The sequence below is a fragment of the Mustela nivalis genome, assembly GCF_964662115.1.
Source record: "Mustela nivalis genome assembly, chromosome: 19".
Classification (NCBI taxonomy): Eukaryota; Metazoa; Chordata; class Mammalia; order Carnivora; family Mustelidae; genus Mustela; species Mustela nivalis.
This window is the reverse complement of record NC_139038.1, coordinates 36,988,696-37,008,928: the sequence shown is the minus strand read 5'-3', so window position 1 is coordinate 37,008,928 and position 20,233 is coordinate 36,988,696. Positions and strand designations below refer to the sequence as shown.

At 60.7% G+C, this 20,233-nt stretch overlaps 5 protein-coding genes and 1 long non-coding RNA gene across 14 annotated transcripts; 2 read left to right on the top strand and 4 right to left on the bottom strand.

The window, feature by feature from the left end:
- Nucleotides 1-116: 116 nt before the first annotated feature.
- CLDN6 (claudin 6) lies at nucleotides 117-2,930 on the bottom strand. 2 transcript variants are annotated; one of them, XM_082713388.1, is made up of 2 exons: nucleotides 2,747-2,930; nucleotides 117-1,328 (listed from the first exon to the last, which is right to left on the bottom strand). In XM_082713388.1, exon 2 carries the CDS (start codon nucleotides 1,298-1,300, stop codon nucleotides 635-637), a length of 666 nt encoding a protein of 221 aa, XP_082569514.1. In that variant the 5' UTR covers nucleotides 1,301-1,328; nucleotides 2,747-2,930; the 3' UTR covers nucleotides 117-634. The 2 variants fall into 2 exon arrangements, with proteins under 2 accessions (XP_082569514.1, XP_082569515.1); XM_082713389.1 differs by lacking the exon at nucleotides 2,747-2,930 and adding an exon at nucleotides 2,286-2,441.
- A 771-nt stretch (nucleotides 2,931-3,701) lies between these two features.
- TNFRSF12A (TNF receptor superfamily member 12A) lies at nucleotides 3,702-5,805 on the top strand. The gene is made up of 4 exons (XM_082713403.1): nucleotides 3,702-3,859; nucleotides 4,608-4,712; nucleotides 4,959-5,093; nucleotides 5,192-5,805. Exons 1-4 carry the CDS (start codon nucleotides 3,766-3,768, stop codon nucleotides 5,245-5,247), a joined length of 390 nt encoding a protein of 129 aa, XP_082569529.1. The 5' UTR covers nucleotides 3,702-3,765; the 3' UTR covers nucleotides 5,248-5,805.
- Nucleotides 5,806-6,053: 248 nt separating this feature from the next.
- Nucleotides 6,054-7,387, bottom strand: HCFC1R1 (host cell factor C1 regulator 1). 3 transcript variants are annotated; one of them, XM_082713401.1, is made up of 4 exons: nucleotides 7,256-7,387; nucleotides 6,907-6,963; nucleotides 6,665-6,793; nucleotides 6,054-6,434 (listed from the first exon to the last, which is right to left on the bottom strand). In XM_082713401.1, the coding sequence occupies exons 1-4, from the start codon at nucleotides 7,348-7,350 to the stop codon at nucleotides 6,299-6,301; spliced, it is 417 nt and encodes a 138-aa protein (XP_082569527.1). In that variant the 5' UTR covers nucleotides 7,351-7,387; the 3' UTR covers nucleotides 6,054-6,298. The 3 variants fall into 3 exon arrangements, with proteins under 3 accessions (XP_082569527.1, XP_082569528.1, XP_082569526.1); XM_082713402.1 differs by lacking the exon at nucleotides 6,907-6,963; XM_082713400.1 differs by lacking the exon at nucleotides 6,907-6,963 and having other exon boundaries at nucleotides 6,665-6,856; nucleotides 7,256-7,360.
- Nucleotides 7,388-7,647: 260 nt separating this feature from the next.
- Nucleotides 7,648-10,627, top strand: THOC6 (THO complex subunit 6). Of its 3 annotated transcripts, XM_082713377.1 has the most exons (13): nucleotides 7,648-7,787; nucleotides 8,537-8,652; nucleotides 8,759-8,823; nucleotides 8,913-9,016; nucleotides 9,100-9,137; nucleotides 9,221-9,269; nucleotides 9,393-9,464; nucleotides 9,557-9,659; nucleotides 9,742-9,791; nucleotides 9,882-9,944; nucleotides 10,043-10,153; nucleotides 10,237-10,371; nucleotides 10,465-10,627. In XM_082713377.1, the coding sequence occupies exons 1-13, from the start codon at nucleotides 7,749-7,751 to the stop codon at nucleotides 10,543-10,545; spliced, it is 1,026 nt and encodes a 341-aa protein (XP_082569503.1). In that variant the 5' UTR covers nucleotides 7,648-7,748; the 3' UTR covers nucleotides 10,546-10,627. The 3 variants fall into 3 exon arrangements, with proteins under 3 accessions (XP_082569503.1, XP_082569504.1, XP_082569505.1); XM_082713378.1 differs by lacking the exons at nucleotides 9,100-9,137; nucleotides 9,221-9,269; XM_082713379.1 differs by lacking the exons at nucleotides 9,100-9,137; nucleotides 9,221-9,269; nucleotides 9,393-9,464.
- BICDL2 (BICD family like cargo adaptor 2) lies at nucleotides 10,624-18,194 on the bottom strand. Of its 4 annotated transcripts, none has more exons than XM_082713345.1 (10): nucleotides 18,109-18,194; nucleotides 16,573-16,868; nucleotides 13,859-14,074; nucleotides 13,604-13,720; nucleotides 13,381-13,527; nucleotides 12,376-12,567; nucleotides 12,123-12,272; nucleotides 11,569-11,699; nucleotides 11,219-11,339; nucleotides 10,624-11,140 (listed from the first exon to the last, which is right to left on the bottom strand). In XM_082713345.1, the coding sequence occupies exons 2-10, from the start codon at nucleotides 16,852-16,854 to the stop codon at nucleotides 10,979-10,981; spliced, it is 1,518 nt and encodes a 505-aa protein (XP_082569471.1). In that variant the 5' UTR covers nucleotides 16,855-16,868; nucleotides 18,109-18,194; the 3' UTR covers nucleotides 10,624-10,978. The 4 variants fall into 4 exon arrangements, with proteins under 4 accessions (XP_082569471.1, XP_082569470.1, XP_082569472.1 ...); XM_082713344.1 differs by having other exon boundaries at nucleotides 18,062-18,154; XM_082713346.1 differs by having other exon boundaries at nucleotides 17,973-18,142.
- A 370-nt stretch (nucleotides 18,195-18,564) lies between these two features.
- LOC309854357 lies at nucleotides 18,565-19,978 on the bottom strand. Its single transcript, XR_014306181.1, has 3 exons — nucleotides 19,825-19,978; nucleotides 19,429-19,502; nucleotides 18,565-18,838 (listed from the first exon to the last, which is right to left on the bottom strand). It is a non-coding gene; the product is annotated as an uncharacterized lncRNA (long non-coding RNA).
- Between the last annotated feature and the right edge of the window lie 255 nt (nucleotides 19,979-20,233).

Genomic DNA, 20,233 nt, shown 5'->3' with positions numbered 1-20,233 from the left:
GCAGTGGAGACCCTCCCTTCCCGGGTGAGGCACAAGGATAAGATGGGTCCCTTGTGTTCTCTTCCTCCCCTGCCAGGTTGGCACCCAGCAGTCCCCCAGCAGCACCCAAGGCAAAGAACAAAATAAGACATGCTTTATTCAGCAAAAACTGGTGAGTGTGTTGGTGGGGTGGCGTGGCAGAAGTGTGCAGGGTTGAAGGTGAGAGGATCAGGGTGGCAGGGGGTGGAGCATCTGGAGCACAGCTGAGACCTGGGAGGTGGGCAGTTCTTTGGTGTCCGTGAGGCTTGAGAGCCCCCAAGAGTTCCAGAGGCTGGCCAGTGAGGAGTACAGGCTGAGAGCCCCCGGACGGCTATGCTGGCCCACAGCTTCAGCTGGCCTCCAAGAAGGGGATGCCCAGGGTGGAGAAAGATCCAGAAACCAAAGCATCTCCTCCTTGGCGCCATCATCCAAAGGCAAGAAATACCAACAGCAGAGCCTAGGAGAGACCTGGGTTCCTTGGTTAGGTTATCAAGTGAATTTTAAAAATACCCGTCCCCACAAGAGTGAAAAAAACAATCCCCAAGCTGTGTGCGGAACCGTCTCCGTGTCTCCAGCCCAGCAGGTTGCTGAGGGAGCCTCCACTCCCCTACCAGAATTAGACGTAATTCTTAGTGGGGTACTCAGGGGCACCCTGAGAGGTGGCGTGTGCGGCTGATGCCGAGTAGCGGGCCATATAATGGTTTGGGCCCCGGGACCCCCCAGAGGGACAGGTGCAGCACAGCAGCCCCCCGCCCAACAACAAAAGGCCGGAGGCTGCCCAGCCCAAGTAGAGAGAGGCCCCCAGCTCCCGCTTTTGGGCGTCTGACACCAGGGGGTTGTAGAAGTCCCGGATGATGGCGTGAGCCGTCCAGCATACGGGGATCAGGATCAGGACCCCCGAGATGACAAAGATGATCCCAGAGACTAGCACCAGACGGGCCTTGGAGTCCTTGTCCTCCACGCAGGTGGTACACTTGGCTCCCGCGAGGTAGACCAGCAGCCCGAGCAGGGCCACAAGGAGGGCAACGACGCAGAGGGCGCGAGCAGCCTGCAGGTCCTGGGGCAGCGCCAGCAGGGAGTCGTAGACCTTGCACTGCATCTGGCCGGTGCTCTGCACCACGCAGGACATCCACAGACCCTCCCATACCACCTGGGCCACCACGATGCTGTTGCCGATGAAGGCGGTCACCTTCCACAGGGGCAGGGCACACGACACCAGACCATTTACCCAGCCAAGCAGTGTCAGGACAATCCCCAGGATTTGCAGACCAGCAGAAGCCATGGCCAAGTTGAGGTTGAGAGGAGCCGCACTGGGGGACAGAAGCAGACGGATATTAAGACAGGCTGGTCCAGACCCTCTGTTACTGATGAGGGCCAACTCTCACACCACAGGCTGTGGCCCCACCACAGGGCAGTGTTATCTGACAGCAAAGTAGCCAAAAGGGCAGGAATCCCCCAAAAGAGGGCAATTTCCAGGTGCCCTCCTTGGGGCACACAGATGGTGGGTTGGCTCTAGCCAGGAATTTCAGGCTCAAAACCTGTCAGTTTCAACATCAAGATTGGAGATCCAAGCTTCCTCCCCACCACTCAATAGCAGTGTTTAAACCCCTCACCCCAACCATACCCCCAGGTGGGTGGTGACCTTTGTGTCTCAGGTGACCTGTCATCCCTGGCCTAGCCAGGCCCTACCTGTCCCGGCCCAGCCTCAGTCAAATTCCAGAGGGGGCTGGAGAAGTGAACAAGAAAAAAAATTCCACCCTCTTGCCCAAAAGCTCTTCCCAACGGCTCTCCTCTGACCCCCTGGGTCCTGCTCTTCTGCCCTCCCTTAGGGTCACACTGAGGATACTTCCAAGGCTGGGGACATTTTCTTGTGCCTTCCTGTCCCAGATGCCATCCTCTCAGGATTCAATTCCTCTAAAAGGACCTAAACCCTTGGAGTGTGTCCAGCGAACTGCCCCCCTCACTTGTCTCCCCACACATCCCACTCTGTTGTGGCTAGGTTCGGGGGTCAGTTCTGCTCGAGGTCCTGTTGCTGCTCTCCGTTGCCCAAAGATTCCACACAGGATTTGGACCTTAAGTTAGCACCGGCCCCAGCCGCGTGGCCAGAGGACAGACTGTGCACTCATTTGCATCCCGCCCATACCTGACGGAGCCCATACCTGACCGCGAAGGAGATCGGACGGGGCGGCCCACGCCAGTCCCATCCCAACCCCGGCGTCGGCCCTCCACATCCAGACACCCAGCACCTATCCCCTCCAAGACCCTACCCCTGTCCTCGACCCCTTCTCTTTCCGCACACTATGGGGTCGGCTTGGCGCAAGGGCGCCCCCTCCTGCTTTCGATCTGAGTCCGGCCCGAAGAAGGGACGGCAGCTTGGGAGCGGTGCTGCGGGAAGGGCTTAATGGCGGCGGTTATCAGCAGGGTCTGCTCCGGTAGGTGAGGGGGAGGGGGGCCCCGCCCCAGAGAGCAGCGCAGGTGGGGGAGGGGCGCCCGGGTTTCGATGCCTTTGTCCCGGGGGAGGGGGAGGGGCATTTAACCCTTCAGTGGCTGCAGAAGAACCTGACCAGCTCCGCGGCTTCGGGGCAGACCCCCGCCCAGGGGCGGTGTTCCCCCAGTTAAGTCCAGGTTCTCTACATGCACCCCTACCTACACTAACATACCCGCTGCACCCCACTCCTTGAGGAGTCCGCCTCTTCCCCTCCAACGCTGGCACTTCCCCCAGGCTCACCTGCAAAGAAGTCCAGAAGGATTCGTAGGAGCCGCAGAATGTGCTCACGGGGGCGGAGGTGGGGGGTCTTAAAGAGGCAGTGACGTCACTGGACCACCGCCCCGGGGAGGGGCAGAGACCCCTTTCCAGACTGCGGTGCGCGAATCCCAACTTCGTCAGCTGGGGTCGCTCGAGCTTGGGGCCGCTGCTCCGACGTGAGGCCCGGGGGGTGGGACCTCAGCTGGCTAACGCCGGCCCCCAGTGGGTCAGGGCACAGGGAATGAAGCCCTAGCTTGGCTCTTGACTCCGCGACTTACTAGTCCTGGGACCCTGGGAACTCACCCAACCTTCCCAAGGTTCAGTTTTACACTCGGAAAAATTGAAGACGACAAGAGCACATTTCTTTTTTTTTTTTTCTTTTTTTTTTTTTAAGATTTTATTTATTTGTCAGAGAGAGTGAGCGAGAGCGGGCACAGGCAGACAGAGTGGAAGGCAGAGTCAGACGGAGAAGCAGGCTCCCTGCGGAGCAAGGAGCCCGATGTGGGACTCGATCCCAGGACGCCGGGATCATGACCTGAGCCGAAGGCAGCTGCTTAACCAACTGAGCCACCCAGGCGTCCCGACAAGAGCACATTTAACTGTGTAGCTATGCTCCAAGGTAGAAATTAAAGACATTATTATTATTATTTGTTATGTCGTTATCATTATACTCCGGGGTCCTTAAAAAAGCTGCAGTTATCTTTGAGATGCGTTGTTCGTGTCTGATTGTCGCCCGCAACTTCCTGGACTTCCAGCATCCACAGCATAGGGCCAGGTCTGCGTCCCTGCGGGGTCCCCGCCGCAGGCGCACCGAGTTGGTGCTTTTTGAGCTAATGACTGAATTAAGCAGGCCAGGCTGGGCGGGGCGTCCAGGAGCCGGTCGCGGGGCGGGCCGAGCCGAGGGCACCGCCCCGGAAGGCGGGGGCGGAGGCGGGGCTGCGGCTCTTCGCCCCGGCCCGCGCGCTGCTGGCTCAGACGGCCGCGGCCGCGGGACGCGCACCATGCTTCCCGGTCCGCTGCGTCCGCTGCCGCGGCTCCTCGTGCTGGGGCTCGGGCTGGCGCTACTGGGCGCGGCGGGCGGGGAGCGAGTGCCAGGTACGCCGGGCGCGGGCTGGGTGGGAGGTCGCGGGGGCCCTGGGAGCCTCTCGCCGGGGATCGGAGAGCCGGCATTGGGGACCCGGAGAACCGGTCCGAACTTGGGGGGAAGTAGACGGACACGGGGATTCGGGGCTAGGTGTTCTCCAGACACCGCACTCCCTGGCCCGGAGAGGTTCATCCCGCTCCGAATTTCATCCGCAGTCTCGGCCTCAGTTTCCCCCATTTCAAATGGGGGGACGGCTTCTGTCCTAATAAGTCCAGACTCAGAAGTGGAGGGAAAAAGAAAGTTTGAGGGCGGGATGTCTCGTTCGGTGAGAAAAGGCACGCCCCTATCGTGTTAAGTACCTGGTTCTGTCTGGCCCCATTGACCAAAGAGTCTCGGGGGGGTAGTATCGAAGACACGGAGGTCGGTACCCCCTATACCATGTGGGGTGCCCCCTTCCATCCGGTGACTTCAGTGCCCAGTTATGCGGGGGGAGGGACTGGGGTCGGGCCGGGTGCCCAGGAGTGAGTCACCCGCCGGCTGCGGGGGGGGGGTTGGGGACCTGATACCCCCCCCCAGCGTCCCGCGCTAGGCCCCCCTTTCCCCCACGCTGCTGAGCCCCGGCCGGGCCGTGCGGTCACCTGTGAGGAATGCGGGGGGAGGGCGCCGGTGACTCACGTTATTTGAGCCGGCCGACCCTGACCTCAGCCCCCAGAATAGCCGTGCCCCGCCCCAGCCTCTGACCAGCGGCCCCCTCCCCAGGCACCACCCCCTGCTCTCGCGGCAGCTCCTGGAGCGCAGACCTCGACAAGTGCATGGACTGCGCGTCTTGCCCGGCGCGACCACACAGCGACTTCTGCCTGGGCTGTGAGTGGGGGGAGGGACCAGGGGCGAATGGATCAGAGTAGAAGAGTTGCGGGGGTGGAGAGGGGAGCAGTGGGCTTCAGATCTAAGGAATTAATCAGGAGTGGGGGTTGGAGGTGGGGTGGGAAGGGATAGGATTAGGGCAGGGGCCAAGGTGGAGAAAAGGCGTGGGACTTTCCCCCAGGTGGGATCTAGGGGGCGGGGCTAGTACTGAGAGGGGCGAGGCCTAACTTGGAATCCCGCCCCCAGGCGCTGCAGCCCCTCCAGCCTCCTTCCCCCTGCTGTGGCCCATCTTGGGGGGTGCTCTGAGCCTAGCCCTCGTGCTGGGACTGCTTTCTGGTTTCTTGGTCTGGAGACGGTGCCGCAGGAGAGAGAAGTTTACTAGTAAGTGAGCCAGCCCCTCCCGTCCCATCCCCTCCCCCCACGCCCCGTTATTCCTCACCATCTCCCTGCTCCTGACCACCCCTCTTCTTATCTTGCAGCCCCCATTGAGGAGACCGGCGGGGAGGGCTGTCCTGGTGTGGCACTGATCCAGTGACAGAGAGAGCCCTTGCCAGCAGGAGGCCCCACCCACTTATCATTCATTCATTCATTCATTTTGGAGCCAGCCCCCTCACTCCAGACACAGCCAGAGCCAGACTCTTCCAACCACAGGGGTGTGGAGGGATGGGGGACTGGTGAATCAGCTCTCCGAGGCCTGGGCCCAGGCTTCAGAGGAGCCTTCCAAGGTGTCTGACTGCCCTGTCTCTGGCTCCAGGACAGGAAAGGAGCCCCACGCTGGCTCACACCAGACAGCTGACACCAAGGAACTGCAGCATTTGCACAAAGGGTCCCTCCCTCCGCCCCCATGGCCCGAGGGCCCGAGGGCCAGCCGTCATCAGGCCCCACCCACTCAGACGGACGTTCTGAAATTCCACCGTGGGGTCTCTGCCTGGGGGGTTAGGGACCTGTTGCTAACACTAGGGGGCTGGCCCTCTAGGGGGGCTGGCCCTAAGACACTGTCCCCCCCACCCCCAAAGGGGGGGAAATATTTATTTTGGGGAGAGAGTTTGGAAGGGAGGGAAAATTTATTAATAAAAGAATCTTTAACTTTAAATGGTTTGGAGAGTGGCATGATCCCCAGCCCGACTTCCCAGAGCTGGAGGGAGGAGTGAGTCAGCCGCGGGGGCGGGGGGGTGAGGCTCTGACTCACACATTCTCAATGCCTGAGCCCAGCCTGCCAGGACCTGGCCGGGTCCTGACCGTTTTTTCCAGGGAAGATTTTGAGAAACCCCAAGCATCCAGCGTCCCAGCCTTCCCATCTTCCTTCTCAAAAGGTCCCAGGGTTCCAGACGGAAGCCTTCATTTGCTCAGCAATCTTTATTCAGTTCTAGGGGAAATGCCTCCCTTCCTTCCCATGCTCCTGTCCCTCCAGCCCCTCCCAGTCCAGGGCTCTGTGGGATTCACTGTCCTCCTCTGTTGAGGGTCCCTTCTGGGGCCCAGGGGCCTGATCTGGAGAATATTCAGGACAGCTGGTCCCTCAGTGGGGATGCTGGTCTTCTGTGTTGTGGGGAAGAAGGAAAGTGGGCAGAAATACTGCCCAGCAGCACTCAGAGCTCCATTATCTCCCCAGCTTGGGTTGCAGAGTAGTGGGGGTTGGGGGTGTCCCCTAGCCTCAGCAGCCGGAGGGCCTCAGGGATCAGGTTCCCAGGATAGCGCCACAGAAGCAGCTCAGAGCAAGGGCTCCTGGAAAAGGAAATAACAGCATGGGGCTGAGGCTGGCCTGGAAGAGCCACCTCCCTCCAGGACCAGGTCCCCAAGAGCTCTTGGGCTGCCAGCACCTTCCAAGGAGCCAAGATGGGAAACAACAGAGGTTGGGTAGAAGCTAAAAATAGCAGGATGAGGCAGGGCCTAGAGAGTGGCTTCAAAGATCGGGTGTGATCCTCCAGAAGGCCAAGACGGTGGATGGTGCCTACCTGAGTGGGGGCAGAGATGGGGGGAAAGCCATGGGGGGGCTGCAGTAAGGGTGGTCATTGTGCAGGCTGAGTCGAGAGAAGTGAGTGGCCATATTCTCTTCAGAAAGGAACTGTTTTCGCAAGGGCTCCCTGGGGAGAGACAGGAAGACAGGCAGGCTGGGATATTCACATCCGTGGCAGTCTGATGGGGACCTAAGGTGACAGAGGTCTTGTTGGGAGTCCCTCCCTGCCCCCAAACTCACTGCTCCTCCTCCAGGCGCCGCTTGGTGCTCATGGGCACAGCTCCTCGGGGAGGGGAGCTGGGAAGAAAAGAAAGCCAGGTGCACCCCACCCTCTTGGCCCCATCTCCAGGATCGGCTCTCCAGTGCCTGCAGTGTAGTCAGGAAGCCCCCAGACCACCCGTCACAGCTGACACCTAAGTCACCCCATGTCCCAGGTCAGCCAGCAGCCTGCCTCAGAACTCAGCCCAGTCTTAGCTTATGCCCAAGCCTTGCCGACTTGCCCCACCGCGTGTCATCTTGCAGACCAGCCATGAGCCCCCAGCCCAAGCTCCCGGGCCTCTGGGCAGGCCCACCCAGTTCCCTCACACACCTCACGTCCTGGGCTCGGGGCGTCCCCGACGCGGCCCTTGGGTCGCGCTGGGCCCGACCTGGGGGTCCTCGTTCTAGGGGCTGCTGCAGGATCATTTGGGTTCGGGGTCCCACAGGCAGAGGGTGGGATCCAGGCGACAGGGCGGAGCCTCAGAGGGCGTGGTCCAGCGTGAGGGGCGTGGCGCTACGCGCGCGCAGTGGCGAGGTTCTGCGCAGGCGCGGAAGACGAGCGCCGCGCGGCTAGAAAGCGGGTGGGCTCGGCGAAGTGGGGGAGGGGACCTGTCTTAGAGGGACCGCGCTGGGCGCTACTTCGTGTTGGCGATCTTCGCGGCGGTCACCTTGGATCCTGAAGCTCTGTAATACTCGGCGGCCGCCTTCGCGCCGGGCCGGCCGGCGGTGTCGGGGCTGTCCGGCTCCCCGAAGGGAACCGCTCGCGGGCACGTTCAGACTTGTGAAACTGCGTCGCGCTGAGCACCCTGGGATTTGTAGTTCTCATGGAGCGAGCTGTGCCACACGCGGTACCTCTGGGTCAGGTGAGGCGGGCGTGGTGTGCGGTGCCTTCTGGGGTTTGTAGTCCATGCCCGGCTAGGAAGAGGCTGGCAAGGAGTCATTCCTGAGCGCGACTGCCCTGTTTTGTTTGGGACTCGGACTCTGACCAGGAGCGGCCTCTGACCCAGCATGATCTTAGGGGCCTAACGTGAAAGTTGGAGGGTAGGGATTAGAAGTCAGTATATTTTATGTATCGGGTTAATGGGGCCACTTTTTTTTAATAAAATTTTTTAAAAAGATTCTTTTATTTGTCAAAGAGAGATCACAAGTAGGCAGAGAGGCAGGCAGAGAGAGAGGGAAGCAGGCTCCCCGCTGAGATCCCAGGACCAGGATCCCCGGACTCTGAGATCATGACCTGAGCGGAAGGCAGAGGCTCAACCCACTGAGCCACCCAGGCACCCCTGGAGCCACTTTTTAAGCGTTTTCTACCAGACAATTGTATGTGAAGCTCTAGATATATGAGCTCAGACACCTGTGACAAAGTCTCCCGTGAACTCCCATTTGCCACTTGAGGAGGCCAGGCTGGGCACTTGCTCAAGGTCCTGGTAGACATCTCACCTTGACTTGACAACTCTTGGGACTCTGGGCACACACCCACTTGGTGGGCTGCCTCAAAGGATGGCTGAGCGATCTGGGCCGTGGGAGGCTGGACAGACCGCAGGGGTTGCAGGAAGGAGTCTGACTGGCAGGTCCTAGATGTTCCAGGTCGCCTTCATCCAGCTTCCCCCAACAGATGGAAGTGTTTCAGGCCCTGCAGCGGCTCCACATGACCATTTTCTCCCAGAGTGTCTCACCCTGTGGGAAGTTCCTTGCAGCTGGCAACAATTACGGGCAGATCGCCATCTTCAGGTATCCTCATTCCTGCTCCCATTATCCTGTAGCTCTAGCACTTGTAAGCCCTGTTACTGGCACCCCCTGCTTCTGACTCTCAGGCTGCCCTCCCCTCTCCCTTCAGCTTGTCTGCTGCTTTGAGTTCTGAGGCCAAAGAAGAAAGTAAGAAGCCCGTGGTCACATTCCAAGGTGGGTACAGCCATTGAGTCTGGCTTAGAGAACCCTGGGTAGGGGAGGGCAGCAGGACAGGGTCACTCAGGTTCTGCATTTCCGTCTAGCCCATGATGGGCCTGTCTACAGCATGGTCTCCACTGATCGACACCTGCTCAGTGCTGGGGATGGGGAGGTGAAGGCCTGGCTTTGGGCAGAGATCCTCAAGAAGGTAAGGAGTATGGAGCTGGGGGACAGTTGGGGTGCCTGGTCCCAGGGAGCCTCTGACATTATCCAGTGTTTCCTTCCGTGAAGGGCTGTAAGGAGCTGTGGCGGCGTCAGCCTCCGTACAGGTAAGCTAGGGCCCTGTGGGCAAAAGGGGCTTGGAGGCAAAGGTACTGCCACACCAGAGCTGACCTCACTTTCTCTCTCCCAGGACCAGTCTCGAAGTGCCTGAGATCAATGCTTTGCTTCTCGTCCCCAAGGTCTGAGCCCTTTGTGACTGGGGCTCTACTCTGCCCTGTTCTTGGTCCAGTCTTAAAAGCCTTTCCCCTCTCCCTGTCCTGATTCGACGTTGACTTGCGATTCCACTCTGCCTTCTTCTGTAGGAGAATTCTCTCATCCTGGCAGGGGGAGACTGTCAGTTGCATACGATGGACCTTGAGACTGGGGCCTTCACAGTGAGCAGGCCACGGGGCTGGGTGGTCAGGGCTGAATGGGAGTAGGGGCATCCTTTTAGGGTCTCCTCCTGACACTGGCCCTCCTCCTGCAGCGGGCTCTCCGGGGCCACACAGACTATATCCACTGTCTGGCACTGCGGGAGCGGAGCCCTGAGGTGCTGTCGGGTGGTGAGGATGGAGCCGTGCGACTTTGGGGTAAGTTAGTGTCTGGTTGGAGGGAAAGGCAGTGGCGAAGACTGGGGCCAGCAGGGCGCTTCTCACCGTCCTTCCCCCATAGACCTCCGCACAGCCAAGGAAGTCCAGACCATCGAGGTGTATAAGCATGAGGTGAGGGCACGCGCCACGCCCTGTCCTCCCTTCCACCTCCCTGGGCATCACCCATGTCTTCATCTCCTTCTCTTACCCTCTTTCCCCTAGGAGTGCTCGAGACCCCACAATGGGCGTTGGATCGGATGTCTGGCAACGGACTCAGACTGGATGGTGAGCAGGGCGAGGTGCAGAATGGGGTTACCACTCCGGGCCCTGCCAGCTAAGAGCCTGACCTCAAAGTGACTGGGGACCCCCTCCCTTCTGCCCAGGTCTGTGGAGGCGGCCCAGCACTCACCCTCTGGCACCTCCGATCCTCCACGCCCACCACCATTTTCCCCATGCGGGCACCACAGAAACACGTCACCTTCTACCAGGACTTGGTGAGGCCCTCTGTCTTGCTTCTACCGCCTTTGCCCGGTTCTCTCCAGTTCTGACCCCTGACTGCCCTCCCTACCCTCCACAGATTCTATCTGCTGGCCAGGGCCGCTGTGTCAACCAGTGGCAGCTGAGTGGGGAGCTGAAGGCCCAGGTGCCTGGCTCCTCCCCAGGGCTGCTTAGCCTTAGTCTCAACCAGCAGCCAGCAGCACCCGAGTGCAAGGTGGGTCCTGCAAGGGGCTGCGATGGTCCTCGAGGCGGGGAAAGGGGGGGGACACATGTATGGCCGGGCCAGTCACCCCCATCTTGCCTCCAGGTCCTGACAGCCGCGGGTAACAGCTGCCGGGTGGATGTCTTCACCAATCTGGGCTACCGCGCCTTCTCCCTGTCCTTCTGATATGTGTCAACACCTCTTCTGTAGTAGGGATTTGGAGTGCTTTTTTTTCTTTCTTTTTTAATAAATAAATTTCCAGGCTGTTTTTCCGTTTATGTTCTTCCCAAGAATGGAGGCCAAGTTGGGGTAATGATTTTTTATATATTACTCTGTTCGACCTTGATACATAAATACCCACCCCCATCTCTGCCCTGGAGCATGCCAGGCGCAAGGTGCTTAGAAAACAGAGACCTATATAGATTTAAAACAGCTCTGCCTCACCTGTCCCGCCACCCACCTGGGCACCCAAAGCTAGCCCCTGCTCCCAGTGAGCCTTTGCCCAGCTTCCCGGGGCGGGGAGGGCACCAGCCCCCTCTGGAAGACAGGGCCCTGGTGCTACATTGGCCAGAAGAGTTACGTGAACCAGAGGCCACTGGCGGCCCCCTTCGCCCGCCCTTCAGGTCCTTCGGAAGAGATTGCTCAGGAAGCCGCCGGCAGACCCAGGGCCCAGGCGCAGCGAGAAGCGCGGTGCAGCGCGACGCGGGGCTGATCCGGCCGTACTCAGCTCCTTCTGGCGTTGCGAGCGCAATTGCTGGCCGATCACCACCTGCATATCGTCCTGCGCCGGCCCGAGGAGCGGGTCAGCGCACTGGCCCCGCCCCTGCCGGTCTCCCGCCCTTCCGGTCCCGCCCCTCACCTGCCAGGCCTCCAGCTCTTGCGTCAACGCCACCTTCTGGCGGATAGTACGAAGCAGCTCCCGAGAGAGCGAGTCCCTCTCCAGAGAGACGCGGCTGAGCTCCAGGGACAGTTCCAACGCTCTGCCGGCAAGAGGGGCAAAGAGTGGGTCCGAGGGCGCTCGGGCGTCAGGGAACGGGCGTGGCGAGACGCCGCTGGACCCCGACGGGAGTGGTGCTGCTGACACCGAAAGCAAGGTCGGAGGGCTCCTGGTGGGTGTAGGGATAACTATATCACGTGGCGGGGGTTGGGGGTAGGATTCGAAGGCCCAGGGTGCCTGAGGGGCTGTGGTGCATGGTGGCAGAGGCTCACTTGTTCACAGCTTCGTCCCGATCCGAGAGGGCGCCGCTAAGGGCCTCCTCGGGGTCCTCCTGTGTTCGCAGCTCCTTCTGCCTTCGCAGCTCCTCCCGCAGGGACAGTATCTCTGTCCGCTGCAGCGTGATCTGTGGGCAGGGGAAGGCGAAAAGAAGCAGGTGGGCCCCCTGGTCAGCAGCCAGGGCTTCAGGTCTCCAGGCCCTCCCTCGCCTGCTCCACAAACTCTCTGGGCAGCTGCGGCCAATGTGGAGAATAATCTGAGCCCCCGGGCTGGTGCAGGATGGGGTGGGGGCAGGGTGGTGTAAGCCTGCAGAAGGGATGCTGAGAGAAGCACTAGGAGGTAGGGCTGGGGGGTGGGGGGGATTGCGGCTTAGGAAGCCCTCCTGGAAGAGGTGGCATACAGTCTGACTCTTGAAGCATAACTACAAGTTTGTTGGGATGCAGATAGATCCATGTAGAGGGGGAATTAGTGGGCAAAGGCTCAGAGGTGTAGATGGGCAAGAGAAACTGGCCTGGGGAGGGGCTCTCCATCCGCTCTCGCACTCCCACACCTCATCCTGCAGCCGGGCCACTTCGGCCTCCTTCTCCTCGAGTATCTCCCCTGGCCTCAGGGATGCTTGCTTCTTGGGAGGCTCCAGGCTTTTCTCTTGGGCTGAAGGCAGGTGGCTGAATGTCTCTTGGATCTCAGGGGACAGAGTGTTCTGTTCGCCAAAGGAATCTGTCAGTGAGGTGTCAGACCTTCTGGGGAAAGGAGGAGGGGCGGAGTCTGCATGGCACGTGGGGGCTAGTGGGTCACGAGCTCACCGGGGCGTCTCTGCATCCATCCGCTTTCTGGTCGTGGTCGCCGTCGAGGCTCTGAGCAAGCTCGGACTGCAGTGAGGCTACTGACACGTCGGCGTCCTGAAGGCGCGACTCCTCCTCCAGCTCCGAGACGCGCCTCTGCAGTCTCCGCAGCGCGCTCAATGCCTCCCCGGCCTCGGAGCGCGCGCGTTCCAGCTACGGAGGGACAGACAAAAGGGCAGAAGTGTGGTCAGTCAGCCAGGGACGCCCTGCGCCTTCATCCCGCCGCCGACCTACAGGGGGCGCCGGCGCGCCACCCAGAGCCCGCAGTCCCGCGCGTCGGAGCACCCCAGGGATCCTGCTCCCACCCTCGGATCGCTGGGCGGCCTTGGACCGCGCAGGTCCCCTCGGCAGATCCCAATTTCCTCCTCTATAATGCAGGGTGCGGACAGGTGCCCTGGCTTTAAAGTTTCCAGTCCGCCTCCCCCCAGCCCCACCCCATCGGGTCACCTCGCGGGCCCCGCCCCCTCCCCGAACCGGTCGGCCTGCTAACTCTTCATCCTCAATGCGTTTATTGACCCTTCTAACCCCGCGCTGTGCTGAGTGCCTCACCCTCCCCTCGGCTCTTCATCATCCCCATCCCATCTCACAGACAAGGAAAGTGAGAAGGGATGTTGGGATCCGGGCCCGCGTTATTTCACCACAGAGTACACGCTCCTGAGAGCTCAAACATCAGGCCATTGCTGCCTCTTGTCATTTCTTTTTGTGCATCTCCACTGCCCCAGACCTGGTCCAAGTCCCCGTCATCTCTGGCCTCCCAACTGCCGGGCTCTAATGGCTTCTAAAGGCAGACCACCCCTGCTCAGTCTCCTTCCAAAGCTCCCATGTGCCCTTGGGCTAATGCCCAGGCTCTCTTGGCTCAGCTTCTGGGGCTCCCGATGACCCAGCTGTGGCCTCATCTCCCTGGAAGCCCCGAGGCAGTGGCCCCTGCCCTGGTCAGATACACCCCCCCGGCCCCCCACCGGTCACCTCCAGGCTATGCTCCCGCTTCTCACGCCGCATTAGCAGCAGCTCCTCGTGGGTGGCCCGCAGCCTGGCCTGGCCCTTCTCCACCTCCTCACGCAGGCCCCGGATCTGGGCCTCCAGGTCCTGCCGGCGGCCCTGCAGCATCTGGTTCTGGGGAGAGACCTCAGGGCTGGAGGGGAGGTGCCGGGCCAGCCCCAGATCACCCCCAGCCCCAGCTGGCACTCACCTCCCCCTGTAGACTCTCCAGCCGCGTCCTCAGCTCTGCTTCTGCCAGGACCTGAGCCTGGCACTGCCCCCGAAGTCCATCCACTTCCCTCTGAAGTTCCTGCTCGGTCTGGGAGGCCTGTTGGGGGTGAGGGGGAAGGCAGTGGAGCCCCCAGCTGGCCCTGAGCCTTGACCCCAAGCCCCATGCGCCCACCCCAACACTGGGACACAGACACCTGCCCTCCCTCTGTTAGGGACACAGGATCGGTTCTCCCACCTGGGCCAGCTGCTGGCTGAGCCGGAGGTTCTGCTCGCTGAGCTCACAGAGGGCCTGTGCCCGCTCACGCCCACTGTCCTGCTGCTCGCAGCGCTGCTCTCCCAGCTGGGCACGCAGGGCCTCCACGTCCCCCTCCAGCTCCACAGCTCTGGCCTCCCATTCAGCGCCCCGCACTGCCAGGCCCCGGCGGAGCTCATGGTTCTCCTGCTGCAGCCGCTGTGGGGGCCCGGACAGAGGGGTCAAGGACAGAGGGAGGGATGGGGGAGGGGAGGCTGGAGCAAACACACAGATGGACCCAGAGGGGTCTGGGGGTGCTGAGACAGGTGTGGAAGCAAGATGGAGAAGCAGGCAGAGAGTGAAAACCAGAGCCTTGGAGGAGGGGGGAGAGTGGAGAGAGGTTTCCAGGTCAGACAGGAGGAGCTGATCTGGGACTGGAGGAGAGTGAGGATCCCTGATGCCCGCTCACCTCCGGCTGCTGCCTGGGCTTCTGCACCCGAGGTCGCAGGCGCCGTTTTTGGCGCCTGAGTCTGGCAGAATTTAAGCCCCGGCCCATGGCCTCACCAGCCGGTGTCCCAGGGGCTGTGGAGGCTCAGCCTCTGCTCAGATCTTCTCCCCCGGCTCCTCTGGGCCAGCTCTCTCTAATTAACCCTGGCCAGCCCCGCCTGGGCCCCAGGCCTCAGCGTGCCCTCCCCAAAACCTGTCCAACAGGCGGGGGGACGCTTTTGTCACACCCAGCTGCCCGGCTTGGGGAGGCAGGCAAGTCGGGGGGCCAGCCTCTGGCCCCCACTCTCTATAAACCCTCAAAGCAAGAAGGCAGTGGTAAACGTATGGTGCTCCAGATATTAGGCACTCCAACCGGGCCCTGTGCTTGCGCCTTCCTGGTGCCATTTCAACCAGCCAATCACAGTTAGAATTGTCAGTGTACTTATTTTCTATATGAGGAGCCTGGGGGTCAGAGAGGTCAAATGCCTTGCCCAAGGACACACAGTAAAGCAGTGAGGCAGCAATTCCAACCCACGTGCACAAACTCTTAACCAAATATCGTGGGGGCAACAAGAGCTCTAGGGTTAAATCCCCAGGTTCAGGGTCCACTTGTCCTCGCTGGTGCCCTGCTGTGCTGCTCTCCTTGATTAGACAAGCTCTTTAATACCCCCTAGGTTCCGGCTCCCTAGCCAGCCCAGCAGTACTTCCTGAGCTCCTCCCACTGTGGGGTCTGGCTGTCTGCAGCACTGGAGACCACCGAGTTCCTAGCCTCTGGTAGCTTAGAGTCTAGAGACTCAGGCGCATGGACACAGGCTTGAACTTGGTCAAACTTGGTCGTTTCAGACAGAGTGTATAAGGGCTGTAAAGAAGCCCTGATGAGGAAGAGTGGGGTAGGCTGGGGGGTTCTTTAAAGAGAAAGTGATGTTTGACTTCACACCTAAAGAGCAGGATGGAAGAGGGCTACACCAAGGAACAGCACGTGCAAAGGTCCCAAGGGAACACGTGGGGGTTACTTGAAAAACTAAAAAGAGGTTCCAGGGGAGGACAGCAGTGTCACTGGCCGAGGCCCTCGAGCAGGGACTTTTGGGCCCTGGTGAAGAGTGTCATCATTGTAAGTGAGATGGGGAGCCGTGAGGGGATTTTAGGCAAGGACAGAAATGATGCGATTTGCAAGTCTTTTTTTTAAGTTGAAGTCTTTTTTTTTTTTTTTGTCAGAGAGAGTGAGCCCAAGCAGACAGAGTGGCAGGCAGAGGCAGAGGGAGAAGCAGGCTTCCTAGGCTTCCTGCTGAGTAAGAAGCCCGATGTGGGACTCGATCCCAGGATGCTGGGATCATGACCTGAGCCAAAGGCAGCCGCTTAAACAACTGAGCTACTCAGGCATCCCCCGATTTGCAATTCTTGAAGATGCCTCTGGCGGCCCCATAATGGAGCATGGAGAATGGGCTTTGGGGGCAGGAGTGGAAGCTGGGCATGAGTGAGGAGGCAGCTGCAGGGCTGGGGCAGAGGCGATGTTGGCTTCAGCCAGCTTGGAGGCTGCAGAGACCCTGGGAAGCGGGTAGATTCAGAATCTGGTTTAGGGGCAAAATCCCTAGGGCTTGCACATGCGGGAGAAGAGAGGTCATGAGACGCTTGGGCTCTGGTCCTGAATGGGAAGTGGGGATGAGGACCACAGATGATGGGGTCAAGATGCTCCACTTAAATGGTGACATGCCCACTAGGTGGCCAGGGGAGGAACTGAGGGACATGAGCTCCCCAGGTCTATCCTGAAGCAATGGTTGGGGCTCTATGGATGCTGGTTGGGGTTGTCCGGGGTGATTAGGGGCCCGATGTGACCCTCAGAATGGCTGTGTAGCTGAGGACAGCCTGGGCAGAGGGGGGAATTCTATGTTACAGGTCTAGGAGAGAATTGGCGGAGATAACGCACAGGAAGGGCTTAGCCCAGGGCCAGGCAGGGAAGGGGCGCCCAGTAACTGGTGGCTGGGGTTGTGCCATCCCACTGAGTGGCCAGACCCAAGATTCAGAGAAGACCAGTGGCTGGCCCAGGGTCCCACAGCCAGGCAGAGGCCTGAACCTAGCTCCTGGCTTGTCCTCAACCACTGGAGAATCCCTCCAGGAACACGGGGCCCAGTGAACTGCTCTTTCGGGGGCCTCCCCCTGCGCACCTGTCTCCCACCTGCCCTCCACCAGCTCAGGCTGTCCCCTGTCCCACCCCGCCCCGGCCGCCAGCTCACTTCCTCTCGCTCAGAGTGCTGGGTGTTCAGTGTCTCCAGCTGCCGCTGTAGCTCCTCATTGCGCTCCAGAAGCATCTTGCCAAGCTCTGCGGCTAACAGCAGGTCCTTCTCCTTCTGCTGCAGCTGGAGGGCCAGGTCCTCGGGCTCCTCGGGCCCCGGGCCCCCTCCCAGGAACGAGTCCCGCCTTTCCAGCACGAAGGGGAAGAAGCCCTCATTGCCACTGGGGGAGGCACCTCCAGAGAGCAGCCCCGACAGGAAGCCTGGTCCTTGTGGGGAGCTCATGGTGGCTGCAGCCTCTGTGGGCACAGGAGGGTCAGTGGGGAGAGACAGCTGGTTGGGACTTGCCCCCTGCTGGTCAAGATCTGGCCTTGTGGCAAGGGCCTCCTTGGGCTGTGAAGGGTTAATGATCTGCGTCTTGGCCACCCAGCTCCGTTAATGTCCCCAGGGGTAAACTGAGGCAGGGAGTACAAGGAAATAAGCTGCTGTTGACAGACATCCTCTGCCCCCAGGTAACTGTCCCAGTGCTCCAGGACCTTGCTGACCTGGCTCCCAGCCCCTCACCAGCAGGGAAGCTCTTTCTAGAAGCCAAGTTCTCAGAGACTCAGGACTCCAGAGGAGCTCAGCCTTTTCCCCTCCCAGAGTACAGGCCTTGGGAATTTAGGCCTGCGGATCCCTTCTCTTCTAGAAGCCCAGGACCCCAGAAGCCCAGGACCCCAGCCCCCTTCCCTCCCAGGTATCCTGGTCCTTGTTTTCCTATTTTCACAAGATCCAGGTGTTTTGGTCCCCATGCCTTGGAGCTCAGGTGCCCAGACCCAGTCCTCCCATTCTGGAGTGTTGGCCCCAGTTTCCCAGGGGCCCCAGGGCAGGCCCAGGGCAGGGCCAAGTAACAAGTTGTACCAGCAGACGGTGGGGCCACTCCAGGTTTCTGTTTACTTCCCGGCCCGCCCCTGGGGACAGGAGCCCGGTGGCGCTCTCCCAGGGCTGCTTAGGGCCCGGCTGATCCGGGGCTCAGAAGAGACACACCAGATTTCGCTGGCACCCTCCCCACCTCCAACCCTCTGGGGGGTCCCCCCCACCCCTTACACACGCGCGCACAACCCCCCCCCCCACACACACACACCTGTCCCTTCCACCCCAGGTGTCCAAGCCCAGCCCCATCCGCAGGACCCAGTTGTCGCAGTTGTTCCGGCCCAGCCGGGGTCCCGGAGTCTCCCTGAGATGGCCCCTGTGGCCCCAACCCCGCTCTGGAGACCCGGGGGCGTCCCTTCTCCTCCCGCCTTCTCGCACCTTCTCGTACTGAGCCGCTGTTTAGCATCTCGACCCAGGCGTCTGGACCCCCAGCTCCTCGACACCCCCCACCCCGCCCCGCCCCAGGCGTCCGAGGCTCAGCGACCACCTACCTTCCTGCCCACGCCTCCAGCTTGTGCGCCCCAGGAGCCAGGCTCAACCACCCCACCCCCGGCGCCTTCTCGCGCCGACCCTGTTCTACCTGAAGCTCCAACGGCCGGCGTCCTCGGGCGCCCCCCAGGCTCTCACCCGCCGACGCCGGGCTCCCTCCAAGGTCCCCGCCGTCCCGGATCCCCTCTTCCGGAGGCGGCGCCAGGTGCCTGGCCGGCGCAGGTGAGGGGGTGGTGCCGCGGGCAGGACTGGGGAGCCCCCTGGCGGCCGGAGTGGCCGGGCGGGGCTGAAGGAACGTCGCCTCCACCCAGCTCTGGGCACCTGCTCGGTGCCGCTGCCATCGGAAACCGTGGGCCCCATTAATTGATCACCTGTTGGGTGCAGATCCCACGCTGCGCACAAGCGTCAGCTCCTTTCCCCCTCACAACTGCCCTGTAGGGTAGGACATTACTGAGAATGACAACGAGGACAAATACAACATACCAAGCACTCTGCTAAGTAAGTTCTTTTATGAGCACAACTGGTTTACTTTTATGACATCCTAATGAAGCAGGAACTGCTATTGTCCTCATTTTACAGATGAGGAAGCTGAGGCTGAGGGGGACCCCTCACTTGCTTGGGGCTCTCCGTCTTGAGGTGGCCCGAGGCTGGACCCCATGCTCCAGTGCGAGGACAGAGGACTTGGTGTGGAGGCCAGGAGCATTTGGGGTGGGTCCAGCCCAAGGCCGCCTGGGCATGCCGGGTGATAAGTCTCTCCAGACTCCCAGGGCTTGCTGGCGGGAGGTCCGGGGCCTCCTGGCCTGGTGGGCAGGGACAAAGGGAGGGGTGGAACAGCGGTGTGCTGGAAGTTCTATCAACAGCAGGCTTTCTGGCGGAAAAAAAGAAAGGCCCAGTTTGTAGACTTGGCAATTTCGGAGGGTTAGTGATCCCTGCTTGGCAGATTTCGAGCTACCCCCGACATTATTGCATGAGTATTTGGGAAGGGATGTGCGCTACTGGCTTTTGTCAGCTGGGAGCAGCTGGTTCGCAGGCCTCTGGCTGGCTGTCAGGACTCCTGGGTGTCGGGGGCCTGGGGCCAGCTGCCTGGGTCTTAGAGAAATAAGGAAGATGGGAGCTGGACCTCCTGACTTGTGGGAAAAGGGTTCAAGGACTCCTTGGAAGGATGGTTTAGGGGCTGGGATTGCTGGGTCCTGGGAAGGCTAGGACAAGGTTTCCTGCCAACACGGAGTAGGGGTGCCAGTTTGCTTTGCAAAGAGGTTTGAGGGTGGCATGGCCTAGTGAGGCCACCATGTCTTCCCACAGCACCCGTGACAACAGCCTGGTGGACTTTGGAGATGCCTCAGTCTCTCCTGGGTGCCACCATCTGACCCCTTCAATGCCTAGCCCACCCCCCACACACCCATATTTAGCACATGTTCCCTGAGCCCCGCCTTCTGCCAGGTAGGGGGCTGGACTCACCTGGTGATAAGTGGGCAAGTCCTTCCTCCCAGGAAGTTTGAAGCTCTACCCAGGAGCAGGGAGGGGGCAGAGACCTATAAACCAGAAATGAACTCATAAAGCAATACAGCAAAGGAGGTTGTCTCACAGACTCCAGCATCCATGGCTTCGGGCCAAATTCCAATTTGGCCGTATGTTCTCTGGATGTCCCTGGGTCATTCAGCTGATGAACCTCTGCAGCCCTTAATTTCCCTGTCTGGACAATGGGGATGATAGCACTTGCTAGCTTCAAGGGTTGTGGGGCTTAAGTAAGGGTCCAGTCCTGCTGGTGGCCCTCAGCAGGGGCAGGGCAAGGGCACAGAAGTGACTCACCACCCATGTTCCAGAGAATCCCACAGCCACCCTCTGAGGTCATACCATTCGAGGACCAGAAACCAGCTCAGGGAGGCCGGGTGATCTGTCTGTGCCTGTAATGGGAGGCCCCCAGCCCGCCTTGCCTGGCGCTCAGCCTCAGTCAGTCTTTGGATGTTTAAATCAGTGCCCTTCTGCCTCTGGACCCAGGAATTCTGGCTTCCAGCTGCCCAGCCCCTTCCCTGCCCCTCAGCTCCCCTCCCCCAACCTCCCTGCTGATTCCAGCAGGAAAATGGATCCGAGGGGGGGGGCAGAGTGTCCCCAGGAAGAGGCCTGGGACAGTGAAGGGAGGGGAAGATAAGCCAGCCCTTGGAGAGTCAGCCCTCTCATAGGCCCGTGCTCACCCTAGGACGTTCTCCCCCACCTTCCCCGCCACCTGCTGGGCCTCCTGCTGTGCCAGATCTTGGCTCCAAGG